The 14403-nt window shown below is 34.3% G+C and overlaps 1 protein-coding gene across 7 annotated transcripts in view; it reads left to right on the top strand.

The window, feature by feature from the left end:
- LOC127835371 (ATP-binding cassette sub-family C member 4-like) overlaps positions 1-11662 on the top strand; it is a 105869-nt gene extending 94207 nt beyond the window's left edge. For all 7 annotated transcript variants that reach the window (XM_052361764.1, XM_052361763.1, XM_052361765.1 and 4 more), the window contains 7 exons: positions 39-139; positions 1501-1698; positions 2565-2720; positions 3089-3178; positions 3544-3716; positions 4413-4518; positions 5913-11662. In XM_052361764.1, the coding sequence (XP_052217724.1) occupies positions 39-139; positions 1501-1698; positions 2565-2720; positions 3089-3178; positions 3544-3716; positions 4413-4518; positions 5913-6548 (1460 nt within the window). In that variant the 3' untranslated portion in view covers positions 6549-11662. The remainder of the gene's footprint in view (positions 1-38; positions 140-1500; positions 1699-2564; positions 2721-3088; positions 3179-3543; positions 3717-4412; positions 4519-5912) is intronic.
- The last annotated feature ends 2741 nt before the right edge of the window (positions 11663-14403 follow it).

Here is a 14403-nt window from a genome sequence, read left to right as displayed (position 1 = left end):
ACTATTATAATCATGGATACATTTAACCTTCATTACAGGCTTAAACGCTGGATTAGTGGGTTTGTCCATGACCTATGCCATGACCTTGATGGGTATGTTCCAGTGGGGAGTCAGACAGAGTGCAGAGGTTGAGAATCAGGTAAATAGAAATACTTTTCTATTAAATTCTCCCTAACGTGAGTATTGTGTATTGATGTATCATTCTAACTGTAAAAACAAAGTGAGTCAAGGTGAGCTTTTCAACCCTTTACCATTTAGATACCTATTTTCATGCATTTGTTGTTCAGGCTTCATCGTCAAACCTTAGATACTCATGAGTACCAAACAGCATAAAACCTGAACAGACTGTGAGTTACTCGCAGGCTTTTGTAGTTTTATGCTGTTTACAAAAGCCTGTTTCACTTTGCTACTTATGGGGGAAACGGTTAATAACCACATGTCTAGTGTCGGGCTTTAAAGGTGAGTCACAGACGACTTGAATCTTTATCAATTGGTCAAATCTTTTGAATATATTTATTTATGACTTAATCTTGATTAAACTTGGTCAAAATATTAATCTTGAATATGTCTAAAAAATAGTTTCATTACGGGTTTTGTACATAAAAAAACAAGGTCATCAAATCATATCTTAGAACAACCTAGTGACCTTAATAGGGGGCAAAATTTGTGACTCAATCTTGATGAAACTTTGTCTGTTTAAATTGGGCAGAAGTGCATCCCAAAACGAATATCTATGAAACTTGGTGAGAATATTAATCTTGCTGCGTTAATCATTGTCATGTGCATCCAAAACGGTCACCAGGTTCATTCCTAAAAATAGTGTGGCCCCTGTAGTGGCAACATTTATGACTTAATCTTGCTTAAACATGTTGGAATCTTTAGTTTGTCAGCAAGTTTTGATAAAACTTGATCAAATTTATATCGAAAGCTTCTCAGGACTGTCTATTTCCTCCGATTTTTTTTCTTCTTTTATATCTTTAAATTTCATTTTCTGTCTTTATTGAAAGAAACTATTTAGATTATCAGTTACTAACAGCAAATTAGCTTAACAGTTTGAGCTTACTACTATTTCTCAATAAAAAACAGCAAATCATATTTATTGTCTGAACAGCAACTCCTTTGGGAAAAAAAGTGTTAATCTTGGTGAATACTCAACATTCTACTTCAAATGATCTTAGTGCAGTGTGTCCTCTATTTCAGATGATCTCAGTGGAGCATCTTCGCTATTTCAGATGATATCAGTGGAACGTGTCCTCTCTATTTCAGATGATATTAGTGGAACGTGTCCTCTCTATTTCAAATGATATCAATGGAACATGTCCTCTCTATTTCAGATGATATCAGTGGAACGTGTTGTCTCTTATTTCAGATGATATCAGTGGAACGTGTCTTCTGTATTTCAGATAATATCAGTGGAGTGTGTCCTTTCTATTTCAGGACTCAGTTGAGTGTGTCATCTCTATTTCAGATCATCTCAGTTGAGCCTTTACTCTATTTCAGATGATATCAGTGGAGCGTGTCCTTGACTATTCTCGCCTACCTTCTGAGGCCCCGTTGGAGGCCCCTAATGACAGGAAGCCCCCGCCAGATTGGCCGCAGCATGGCAGGATCTCTGTGCAGAGGGTCAGTCTCAAGTATTCGACGGACACGCCCACCGTTCTGAAGAATATCAGCTTTACCATAGAGGCCAGAGAAAAGGTGTGTGTGATTTAGTCTTACTTTATCTATTGTTTAAAACTTAAAAATTGTCTTTTTATCTGCTTATAATTTAATAAAAATGTTTGTATCATAAAGATGTGGTGGGGGGGTTCTCAAAAAGGCCTTGGACTTATTAATTTTCTCTTAAATTACAATTTCCATATATTGTTTCGAAACGCTTCCAAATATATTCCATAATTTTGGTGTTTCCCAGACTTATTCAGTTCAGTTATTATAGAGAAGATATTGCCATTAGAAAAACCCTTCTCTTTTTTGAGGTAATGCAGGTTGACTCACACACCAAAAATCAGGTCAATATCTGAAAGCTTTTAGAGGAGAATAAACAGCCTAAATACTGTTATTTTAGAGGAGAATAAACAGCCTAAATACTGTTATTTTAGAGGAGAATAAACAGCCTAAAGACTGTTATTTTAGAGGAGAATAAACGGCCTAAAGACTGTTATTTTAGAGGAAAAAATGTATGCCCAAGTCCTGGTTCATTGTCAATTATCAACAAACCATAACTTTGTCATGATGTATTCAATGGGATATTGCTGCTGTGCGACCTTTAAGTGCATTGTGTTTCACCAGCTCTTGTTATCCCCTGCCAAAGGATAAGGGATATATAATTGGCATTTTTCTAAAGTCCTTCCATCTGTCCGTCTGTCAAACAAAAGTTTTTCTCGTGGGTTCTAAATTCAAAAAATTTGCTTGTTTAAAAATTATTCTATGTCAAAAGGCCTGTTTTTTGTGCAGATTGGATTCATGGGTAGAACAGGGACAGATGAAGGATGGTTGATCACAATTATTTTAACAAACATTATTTGAACATAAATCTGTATGGAAACTTGCCATTTTTTCTGTAGATTGGAATTGTGGGTAGAACTGGTGCTGGTAAAAGCTCGCTGATCACAATGCTGTTCCGTCTGGTTGAGCCAACAGGCAGCATCACCATTGATGACGTGGACACACTACAGATAGGGCTTCATGATCTACGTAATCAGATCTCCATTATTCCACAGGTCGGTGTGGTCAGCATTTTATAATGAACAAGGTTCTATGAATTCTTATGCATGACTGCCTACACTTTTTGTTACTTTCAATCTTATATTGCAAATAGTATATATGTACATGTGTTCATAACTGCTAACAAACATGTGCTCCAACAATAAACTCGTAGACTACTTAAGTTAAAACACCAATGAAACTGAAAAAAGAAATTGTTTTATCAAATCTTCCTCCTGTAAGAAACGTTATTGGAATTATAAGCCCTGGTCATTTTATACAATACATATGAGAAAACTGACATTTAAATAAATAAGCAACTGTAAATTATAAAGGCTATGTATAGAATAAAATTGTGATGGAAGTATTTCTTCTTATATTTCAGGATCCGGTTTTATTCACTGGAAAACTTCGCAGAAATTTAGATCCATTCAGTAACCATAGTGATGATGCATTGTGGAAAGCATTAGGAGAGGTTGGTCAGTTTTCTGTATATACAATCTTCATGACATGCGCTCAAAACATTTGTTAAAATGATATGAACTGTGCTCTGTGAAAAGATGTTTTAATGCATGTGCGTAAAGTGTCATTCCAGATTAGCCTAATAATTGGGGACAACACTTTCTGCCTTAACTTGATTTATTCTAAAAAGGGACTCTCTTAAAAGAAAGATATCATAAAAGAGGAAAGTGTCATCCCTAATTAGCCTGTAAGGACTGCACAGGCTTATAAGGACAACAATTAATACACATGCATTAAACTCTTTTTAACATAGATTATTTTCTTTTTTTAATATACTAGTAACTTGTATGATTTTATTAAATTATGTATTTTTCTTAGGTGCAATTAAAGAATGCAGTAGAGGACCTCCCTCACGGTCTCGACACAGAGGTATCAGAGGGAGGTATCAACTTCAGCGTGGGTCAGCGTCAACTGATATGCCTGGCACGTGCCATTCTTAGAAACAACAAGATACTCATGATTGATGAGGCAACAGCAAATGTTGACCCGAGGTTTGTGGGATAGCATTTTTGTGGTTGGTTAAAACGGCCAGTCTCAATAGCACAGGGCTTAGCTAAAACATATATATTTACATGTAACTCAATTGTATTGAACATTCAGGTTTATTGAGTCCATACATGGTAGAACCACTACTTGTCTTATGTAAAGATCTTGAGAATGTTTCCATAGTGAGAAGTTTACAAGGGACCTCCTGATTGCTAAACAAACACCATATTGAATAACTTGCATTCACCTCCCTGCAGAGGATGTTTCCTGATGGTTCTAGCCTCCAGGTTTATTCACTAACTGAAATTTACCAAAATTATTCAACTATATCCTAGTAACACAAGTATTAATAAATTAATTCGTATGCCAGCTCATTCTGTACTGTCATTTAAGCATTTACAACTTCGCTCCCCATCCCGACCTCTAGTCAAGAATTGGTTTAAAATAATATTAACAACCCTTAATTCTTCACTTACCTCTTAATTAAGTACGACAATTTACTGCTTTAAGTAAGTACACTTAAAACTGGTGAACGGCTGAATTTCCCAGAAAAAGTGTGAGTAGGCTAACGAACCTTCGTGGATTGCCTGGAATTTGCCATATAATGTGTTAGTGTGTTAGCTTACCTCTAAGATATAAAGGACTTGTCAGCTATGGTGAAATTTCATACCCAGAATCTGTATGCTCTCCTCCCCCTGCAGGACTGATGGCCTGATCCAGCAGACGATACGTGAGAAGTTCCGGAAGTGCACTGTGCTCACCATCGCCCATCGGCTACACACCATCATGGACTCTGATAGACTGCTGGTGAGATAGTCTTCAATTTTGAAGGGCAATCCTTATTTATTTAGTATTTTTTAAGACACCACATGGATCGCTAAATTTCTAATAGTTAAGTATGTATTTGTTTGTTATTAACAGTTATAAAAGAAACATATGGCTGGATTCCTTCCTTGTAGAGACATCCATATTTATTGGTTACTTAGGGTTCAGATAAAGACACATGGCAAGATTTCTTTTTATGCCCCCGGATCGAATTATTGGGGTTATATTGTTTTTGGTCTGTCTGTCCGTCCGTCTGTCTGTCATTGTATGTGTGTGTCCCAAAACTTTAACCTTGGTCATAACTTTTGCAAATCGTGAAGATAGCAACATGATATTTGGCATGCATGTGTATCTCATGGAGCTGCACATTGTGATTGGTGAAAGGTCAAGGTCATCCTTCAAGGTAAAATATATGGCTTCAATGCGGCGCAGTCGGGGGCATTGTGTTTCTCAGAAACACATCTTTTGTTTCCGGATATATTGGTTATTAATAATTCTAAAAATACTTATGATGACAAGTTTTCCATATATCAAGAAATCAGCCATGGGTATTTTCGCAAAAAAATATAAAATTATGATAAATTGTTTATGTGAAATTATTAATATTAATACACACCGCAAAAAGACAAATTAGAACAAACAACCTATTCTACATTATGATTATGCATTACGCAAAATATCATGGTTAACTGTATTTAACTGTATATCATTGTTGATTTATTGTGCATTATTCATGTAATGTAGTACTTTGCATTAAACTGAATGTATAATTATGTTTCAAAAATACCTTTAAAAAGAAAAATCTATTAAATTGTATGAACATCTAAATTATAAATGGGTTTGCATTAATTATTGAAATAAACACATAACGTTCTTTTTCTTGAAAACCTTTGCCATGTTTTGTTGACAATTAATTGTTATGCTCTTGTAGGGTGGCATATAGCAATTGAACTGTCCGTCAGTCTGTCCATCTGTCTGAAAACTTTAACATTGCCCATGCAGGGCTTCCCCTGGCTCAAAAATTTCTTTGGCCAAATTCGCCTTGCTATTGCAAAATTCTTCTATTTTTGGCCATTTTAAGGTTTTAATGAAGAAAAAGTTGTAGCCAAATAGAATTTTCTTTAGCCAAATAGGTCAATTTGTAGCCATTGGCTAATTTGGCGAATGGCAGAGTAAGCCCTGCCATGACTTTTGCAATGTTGAAGATAGCAACTTGATATTTGGCATGCATGTGTATCCCATAGAGCTGCACATTTTGAGTTGTGAAAGGTCAAGGTCATCCTTCAAGGTCAAAGGCAATATATATTGCTTCAAAGCGGTGCAGTAGGGTGCATTGTGTTTCTGACAAACACATCTCATGTTCTGATTGAAAATAGGTCCTTCATGATGGAGAGATAGAAGAATTTGATGCACCACACCTTCTTCTACAAAAGCCGGAGGGACTGCTTCGTAAGCTGGTAGAACAGACTGGAAAGACAGAAACTACCAACCTCATTGAAATTGCCAGAAAATCCTACGAAAATAAGAACAGAGATGACATCAATGAAGAGGTTCAAGCCTCCAATCTTGCAGAAATCATGCGAGCCATTTCCCTGCATGATGTTGCCATGACAATCGAAGAGCTCGATGAGTTAAGAATGGCAGAGAATAAGGAAAAAGAGGCTGAAAATGGGACTGGTGATAAGGAGGAAGATATAGAAGATGCTGCTGAGAAAGTTAGTCGGGAGGAATCTGAAACAAAAGATCCGATTCAAGATATTGGAGGAAAGGATGAAGATTTAAATGTAGATGTGGGAGAAATGGATAATGGAGTTAAGTCAGTAGATGGCCCAACAGGTGAAACACCTGTGGGTGATGTAGATGATGAAGTTGAAAGTGAAGAAAAATCAAAACTTCTTGCTGATAATGGCAAGAAGGCAGATGACCTAGATGTGGATGTGGGAAAAGTAGATGAAAATGATGAAGCGAATGAAACAGAAAACCTCCTTAGCAAAGATGAACATAGAAAATAAAAAGAAAGGACATTTGTTCTAAGAAATCCATCAGGCTTGTATACACAATTAAAAGTTGACAAAAATGTTGGTGGTAAATACATGTATCAGTTTATGAATATTTTGAATCATGTAAATATTATATTTAAGGAATTTGTGTGCGATTGCGTTATATAAAAGATTTACCTGAATGGAAATAATAAAGATTAATAAAAATAAAAATAATGAACTGTCGTAATTTGTGAAAATACCAGTTTAAAAAAAATCATCCTACAAAACCTTGTTTATCAAATATTTACATATTTCCTTTATGTGTAATGTGACTCTAGTTACATTGTTTTAGTTTATTTTGTTTAGTTGGAAAAGATTGAATAGAAAACCACATATTATGGGAAAGTTGTCATGTTAAAATGGTTAAATACTAGTAAAACTAACCAAGCATTATTTTATCATTCAGTTCATAGTTTAAAATTTCTTGCCAGTAGGAAGGTTGTATGTGTACACACATTAATGTAAGGTTATATTATGCTGGTTTTTCGATTTAAAATGTTTCATCAAAATAATGTATCATATCAGATGGATGGACTTAACAGCAACTTTTGTGCACTCATAAATTACAAAGTTATGTAATTTTAAATTAACATAGGAGAATGTTATTGTCCCCTACCGGTGAAACCGAAGGGGGGGGACTTATGGTTTTTCACTCTGTCTGTCTGTCAGTCAGTCAGTCCGTCACACTTTTCTGGATCCTGCGATAACTTTAAAAGTTTCATTTTGTGCTTACTTCAAAAATTTTGGTTGCTATTTTGGTTAAATATATATTTAAAAAAAATACTGACAATGGTGGAGCTTTACCGGTAGGGGAACATATTGCTTGGCAATCTCTTGTTATAATTATTTTAAATCCAAATGTCATTGGAAGAAAAATTACCATAAATCATTGGGAATATGAAAAATGTTTTAGCGTTTAAGCTGTAATATAATTTTAAGTACCAATGGGCGACTGGGCCTATTTTATTCTGTATTGGTACAATTTATGTAAAGTCCTATTGTAGGTTAGATTTAAACATGTTGCTTTTTACTAAAAGGAGGGTTGTAGTTGTACAAGTGCCAGTTGTTTAACCTGATCTTTGTTGGTTTTGCATGTGAAGAATATTATGTGTTACTTTAACAAATCTCAACAACAACAGACACATTTAGTTGATAAATCTTTGTGAAATGAAGTGCTTGCCTGCAAATCAAGTTAATGGAGGCTTGTATAAATTCCATTGACGTTTTTTAATATTGAAGATACAATAAAATTCCTGTGAAATAAGTGCATTACATAATAAAAAATAAGAACAATTACATTGAATAACATTAATAAAAAAAATGAATCAGAATAAGTCCCTTTAAAAAATGATGAGAACCGTTTGTTTGGCTGTTATTTCTCACTGTTTGAAACAGTAAATAACCAATTTGAAATCGTTCATATTCTTCATGGAACCACAAAAGATTTATAAAAAAATTAAGTCTTTAATAATTTAGAAAGCTTATGTATTATTATGCTTAGTTTATTGATAGCTTAACAAATGATAAATAACTATTTTAGATTTTTCAAAGATGACTATGTCATACTCTCAGTCTATGTATAGCATTTTCTGAATATGGTTGCACTATCATTTAGAATGAACACTTTCAAAAAAAAAACTTTCAAATTAATCAATATTCTTTAGAATTAATGTTATGGGTTAATATACAGCAGGATTTTTTTATTTGTGAAACTAGTCATTTCAAAACAAAATACGTGTTAAGTGTTAGTTATTGTATTTTAAATTGTGGTATTTTGGTATCTCCTATTATTATTTGTAAAAGTTGTTTTAGTGATTTACTTATTATGCCCCCCTCGAAGAAGAGGGAGTATATTGTTTTGCACATGTTGGTGGGTCCGTCCTTCATAGGTACATTGATCATGACAGGCAGATGACCCTTATTGATTTTCAGTTCACTAGGTCAAAGGTCAAGGTCACAGTGACTTGAAATAGTAAAATGGTTTCCGGATGATAACTCAAAAATGCTTAGGCCTAGAATCATAGAACACTGTATTATGTGAATTGGGAATAAGACATCAAACTGGGAATGGACATCATTTTGGTGATTTTCTCAAACAAAACTATTCATTTCATGATCTACATATATTTGTGTAATATATTATCTATAATTTAAGCTTAATAAGAAATTTTCCATGACTTTTTGCATTAACAGTGATTGAATTTGTATCATTTAAAGTGAATTTTTTAAACGGTGTCCATGCGCGGCATGGACACAGTTTCATTTCATGAGGATTTTTTTTAAATTAATAAAAATTCTAGTTTTTAAGTAAAATCAAAATGATGCTATTATATATGCAAGTATATGTTTTAATTATAATTTGTAAAAACTAGATAAATGCAACATATAAAACTGCATATTATTGACTTTTGATAAAAACACAATTTATTCTTAAATTGATGCCTTATTCCCAATTCACATAATACAGTGTTATAGGTACATTGATCATGACTGGCTGATGACCCCTATTGATTTTCAGGTCACTAAGTCAAAGGTCAAGGTCACAGTGACTTGAAATAGAAAAATGGTTTCCGGATGATAACTCAAGAACGCTAACGCCTAGGATCATGAAACTTCATAGGAACCTTGATCATGACTGGCAGATGACCCCTATTGAATTTCAGGTCACTAGGTCAAAGGTCAAGGTCACAGTGACTCTAAATAGTAAAATGGTTTCCGGATGATAACTCAAGAATGCTTACACCTAGGATCATGAATCTTCATAGGTACATTGATCATGACTGGCAGATGACCCCTATTAATTTTCAGGTCACTAGGTCAAAGGTCAAGGTCACAGTGACTCGAAACAGTAACATGGTTTCCTGATGATAACTCAAGAATAATTAGGCCTAGAATCATGAAACTTCATAGGTACATTGATCATGACTGGCAGACGACCCCTATTGATTTTCAGGTCACTAGGTCAAAGGTCAAGTTCACAGTGACAAAAAACGTATTCACACAATGGCTGCCACTACAACTGACAGCCGTTATGGGGGGCATGCATGTTTTACAAACGGCCCTTGTTTTTAAATGTGATTTTATGTGTTGCTATAATTGGTTAATGTCCAAATATTGTGATACTATATCGTGTTTGCAATTCACATTTTAAGTATTGTTTTATTTAGGCATAAGTATAAAATTTGACTTTGTTCATGACAATGGGCATTTAATCAGAGATTTATATATAACAGACATTAACGGTTTTAATTTTAGTTTCATATATTTTTAAGGTTATCGTTCTGTTTTACAAAAGTTATGTTATGGAAATGAGAGAGGCAGTGGTTTAATTGGTACAAAACAATCAGTTTAATGGTGATATGTTTTAATTTTGATACATGAACTACCTTGTGGTGTCAATACGGTTGTTTATTTTCCCTAACTCCAACAACTGTTATTTTTATGTGCCAACACTAAACTTATTTTTATAATTTAGATTGATTGTTTGTGTAATTGTCCCCTACCGGTGAAACCGGAGGGGACTTAATGTTTGCGCAATGTCAGTCTGTCCGTCACACTTTTTTGATCCTGCGATGCTTAAAAAGTTCTTCATATTTTTTCATGAAACTTAAAATATGGATAGAATGCAATATGGAGATTATGCACGTCATTTCTTTTTGTTCTTATGTCAATAATTATGGTTGCTATGGCAACAAATAAAAAAAATATAAACATTCTGACAATGGTGGAGTTTCACCAGTAGGGGACCATATTGCTTGGCAATCTCTTGTTTTATCATATTACCCGTAAAACAAGGAAGTTTGCTACATTTGATAATATTCTCTTAAAGCACTGTAAAATTACATTATATACACATAATAAAGAATGTTAAATAGATATTTATGTTTTGGCTAGTAAGTGGAAGTAAGATACATTTTCTTTTTGCCTGAGATGTATTTGAATGTGAAATCATTTGTGTGTTTTGGTACCAATAGATCCGATCTCATGATCCTTGGTTGGTAGTTTGTAATCTATGTTTGCAACAACCCACTAAGATAAGTTGTTTAATAGTCTTACTGTTTATATTGAATGGTAATGTTTACAGATATCATACCTTGAACGTGAAATATGCAAGATTCGTAGACTAAAACAATAAAGTTTTTATTGAATGTTTAAATTAAAGAAGTAGTTTTTATGCCCCTGGATCGAAAGATCAGGGGTATATTGTTTTTGGCCTGTCTGTCTGTCTGTCATTGTGTGTGTCCCAAAACTTTAACTTTGATTAAAGTTTTGTCATAGCTTTTTGCATATTGAAGATAGCTACTTGATATTTGTCATGCATGTGTATCTCATGAAGCTGCACATTTTGAGTGGTGAAAGGTCATGGTCATCCTTCAAGGTCAAAAGTCAAAAAATACAATCCAAGAAAATTGATAAGCTTTAAAAGGGAGATAATTTCTAAACCTGCCATATGATAAATTGCAATTTTCTTTCAAAGCGGCGCAATAGGGGGTATTGTGTTTCTGACAAACACATCTCTTGTTTTCCATTAACGTGATAAGTCTTTTTTGAGGATCCCTGTACTATTAAGCTCAGCATTTTGTGCTCAATGAGCTATGAACGGAGTTATCCGGTCATCATCCTTTAATTGTATGAACATTTTGTTGTATTTAATGATAAAGACTTCGGTTGTTATTTGATCCTTCCCTTTCTGGTGAACGTAGTGTTTGTCCTTTCACTTTCGAATTGTTTATCAGCGTATTATAAGGTCAGAAATCGGATTTGTTCGGTAATATTATTTTCAATCTTATATGACATAATGACCTACCGGTAATTACTAAGGTGAGAGCCGTGGTCACTCATTGTCTTCTTGTTAACTTTGGCATAAAGCTTGCCGCCAGTATTGTGGAGTGTCAATTTTGTATAAAGTGTATTTTATTTACGCATGGCCCTCTTGTTAAGATGTATGTCTCACTGCATTGTTCTGTCTATCAGCTTAATACTTTATTTGGTACAGGTTGCTTTCCATTTATCTATGCGATGTTAATGGTGATAACATGACGTTTAGAACGTGCTGAAATAATTAAAATGCATACTGCAATTTACGTTTAGTTGTTGTGTTCTTTTTTATGCCCCCGGATCGAATGATTGGGGATATATTGTTTTTGGCCTGTCTGTCCGTCTGTCATTGTATGTGTCAAAAAGCTTTAACCTTGGTCATAACTTTAGCAATATTGAAGATAGCAACTTGACATTTGGCATGCATGTGTATCTCATTGAGCTGCACATTTTGAGTGGTGAAAGGTCAAGGTCAAATGTCAAATATATGGCTTCAACGCGGCTCATTAGGGAGCATTGTGTTTCTGACAAAAACATCTCTTGTTAAAATAAATAACTTGAAATAATTACAATGCATGACCTGTATTTCATTTCCGACTTTTGCTATATTTCTCTACAGGAACTTACAAATTTTTTAGCTCATCTATTTTTAAAAAAAAAAGAACTATTGTCATCACCTTTGCATTAGCGTCAGTCTCGTTAAGTTTTGCGTTTAGGTCCACTTTTCTCATAAAGTATCAATGCTATTGCATTCAAACTTGGTACACTTACTATCATAAGGGGACTGGGCAGGCAAAGTTACATAACTCTGGTGTGCATTTTGACAGAATTATGTGCCCTTTTTATACTTAGAAATTTGAAATTTTTGGTTAAGTTTTGTGTTTAGGTCCATTTTATTCCTTAAGTATCAAAGCTATTGCTTTCATACTTGCAACACTTACTAACTATCATAAGGGGACTGTGCAGGTAAAGTTATGTAACTCTGACTGGCATTTTGACAGAATTATGTGCCCTTTTTATACTTAGAAAATTGAAAATTTGGTTAAGTGTGTGTTTAGGTTCACTTTATTCATAAAGTGTCAAAGCTATTGCTTTCATACTTGCAACAATTACTAACTATAATAAGGGGACTGTGCAGGCAAAGTTATGTACCTCTGACTGGCATTTTAATGGAATTATGGGCCCTTTATACTTAGAAAATTAAAAATTTGGTTAAGTTTTGTATTTTGGTCCACTTTACCCCTAAAGTATCATAGATATTGCTTACATACTTGGAACATTCGCAAACTATCATAAGGGGACAGTAAAGGACAAGTTGCATAACTCTGGTTGTCCTTTTTTCGGAATTATGGCCCTTTTTTGACTTGGTTACTTTGAATATATCGTTAAATTGCGTATTTAGATCCACTTTACTTCTAAAGTATCAAGGCTATTGCTTTCAAACTTCAAAAAAATTCATGCTATCATAAGGGTACTGTACCTGGCAAGTTGAATTTTACATTGACCTTTGAATGACCTTTGACAAAACAATTCTTACCTGACAAACCACAATACACTCCACCCAAACCATCCCCCGCCCCCCCTCCCGAATCCCCCCCCCCAATTTGTTTTCTTTTTTAAAGATCATCTTATAAATTACCACCACACCCTAACACTAGATTGTTTTTGTATTATTTTATTTTTGAAATACAGTCCAACCATCCCACCCAAGAACCCCCCATCCCCCAAAAAATAATTGTTTTTGCATTTTTTTGCATGTTTGGAAAATAATGTAATAAATGACCACATCCCCACACTATACACCCCCCTCCACTCCACCCCTCCATCCTTTGTGATAGAAATTGAGATATGTCCCTTCACCTTTAAAAAGAAAAATTGACAAAACAACTCTTACCTGACAAACCACAATACACTCCATCCAAAACATCCCCCACCCCGAATCTCCTCCCCCCCCCCCTCTCCATTTTTTTTCTTTCTTAAAGAGCATCTTATAAATGACAACCACACCCTAACATTAGATTGTTTTTGTAATATTTATTTTTGAAATACTGTCCAACCATCCCACCCAAGAACCCCCCCCCCCCCCCCCCGCCCCAAAAAATAATAATTTTTTTTTTTTGCATTTTTGGAAGATAATGTAATAAATGACCACATCCACACACTATACACCCCTCTCCACTCCACCCCTCCATCCTTTGTGATTGAAATTGAGATAGGTCCCTTCACCTTTAAAAAGAAAAATAGATGAGCGGTTGTAATGTATGTTGTACATTAAGTATTCAGAATACTAACAATGTTAGAGTGACTGACATTAGTAGTATTTATAATTAAGAAAACTGCAAAACAATAATATTTTCATGACGTGGACAAATACACTGACATAAATCTTCTTTGAAACTGTCTTTGTTTTATGGTAACTACTTTAACAAGGATTATCATATGCTTGAAAATCTTGAGATTTAGCCTATAAATCAGATTTATTAATCGGGCATTCAGCGGCCTTACTAAGATTACGCACAAACGACATTAAAAAAAACGCAATTAGTTTATAAAATTTATGTACGCATCCAATGCAATATGTCTGGACCATCGCTAGTTAAAGTCTTATTACATTGTGTGGCACATGTACTTACATAATACAAACTTGTGTATAAACTAGGTACAACAATACAGCATAACGTTATACATGTACATTAAACAATGTGACAATTCAAATTTACCTTAAGTGTCCGAAAATGATTACGTATATCCAATGCTTCAATAAATTTAATTCATTGAATTATATCCAGCAAGAAACGCATTTGCATTTATAATGAGCATTATGTTTTTATTTCATGTGAATCATGCTTTCCAGAAACGCGATATGTTTCCGAAATCGAAATAACATCCCAAAACTTGTTTGAATGTTTATTTATTATCGGAATATAACTATTTTATCAAATAATATGCTTTCCAAAATAATTTTACACGCTGCAAAATGAAATGTTGACGTTGGTATCGGAGTTCC

Source organism: Dreissena polymorpha, chromosome 6 (assembly GCF_020536995.1).
Source record: "Dreissena polymorpha isolate Duluth1 chromosome 6, UMN_Dpol_1.0, whole genome shotgun sequence".
Classification (NCBI taxonomy): domain Eukaryota; kingdom Metazoa; phylum Mollusca; class Bivalvia; order Myida; family Dreissenidae; genus Dreissena; species Dreissena polymorpha.
The sequence above is the reverse complement of the archived record's forward strand: the minus strand, read 5'-3'. Positions and strand labels throughout refer to the sequence as shown.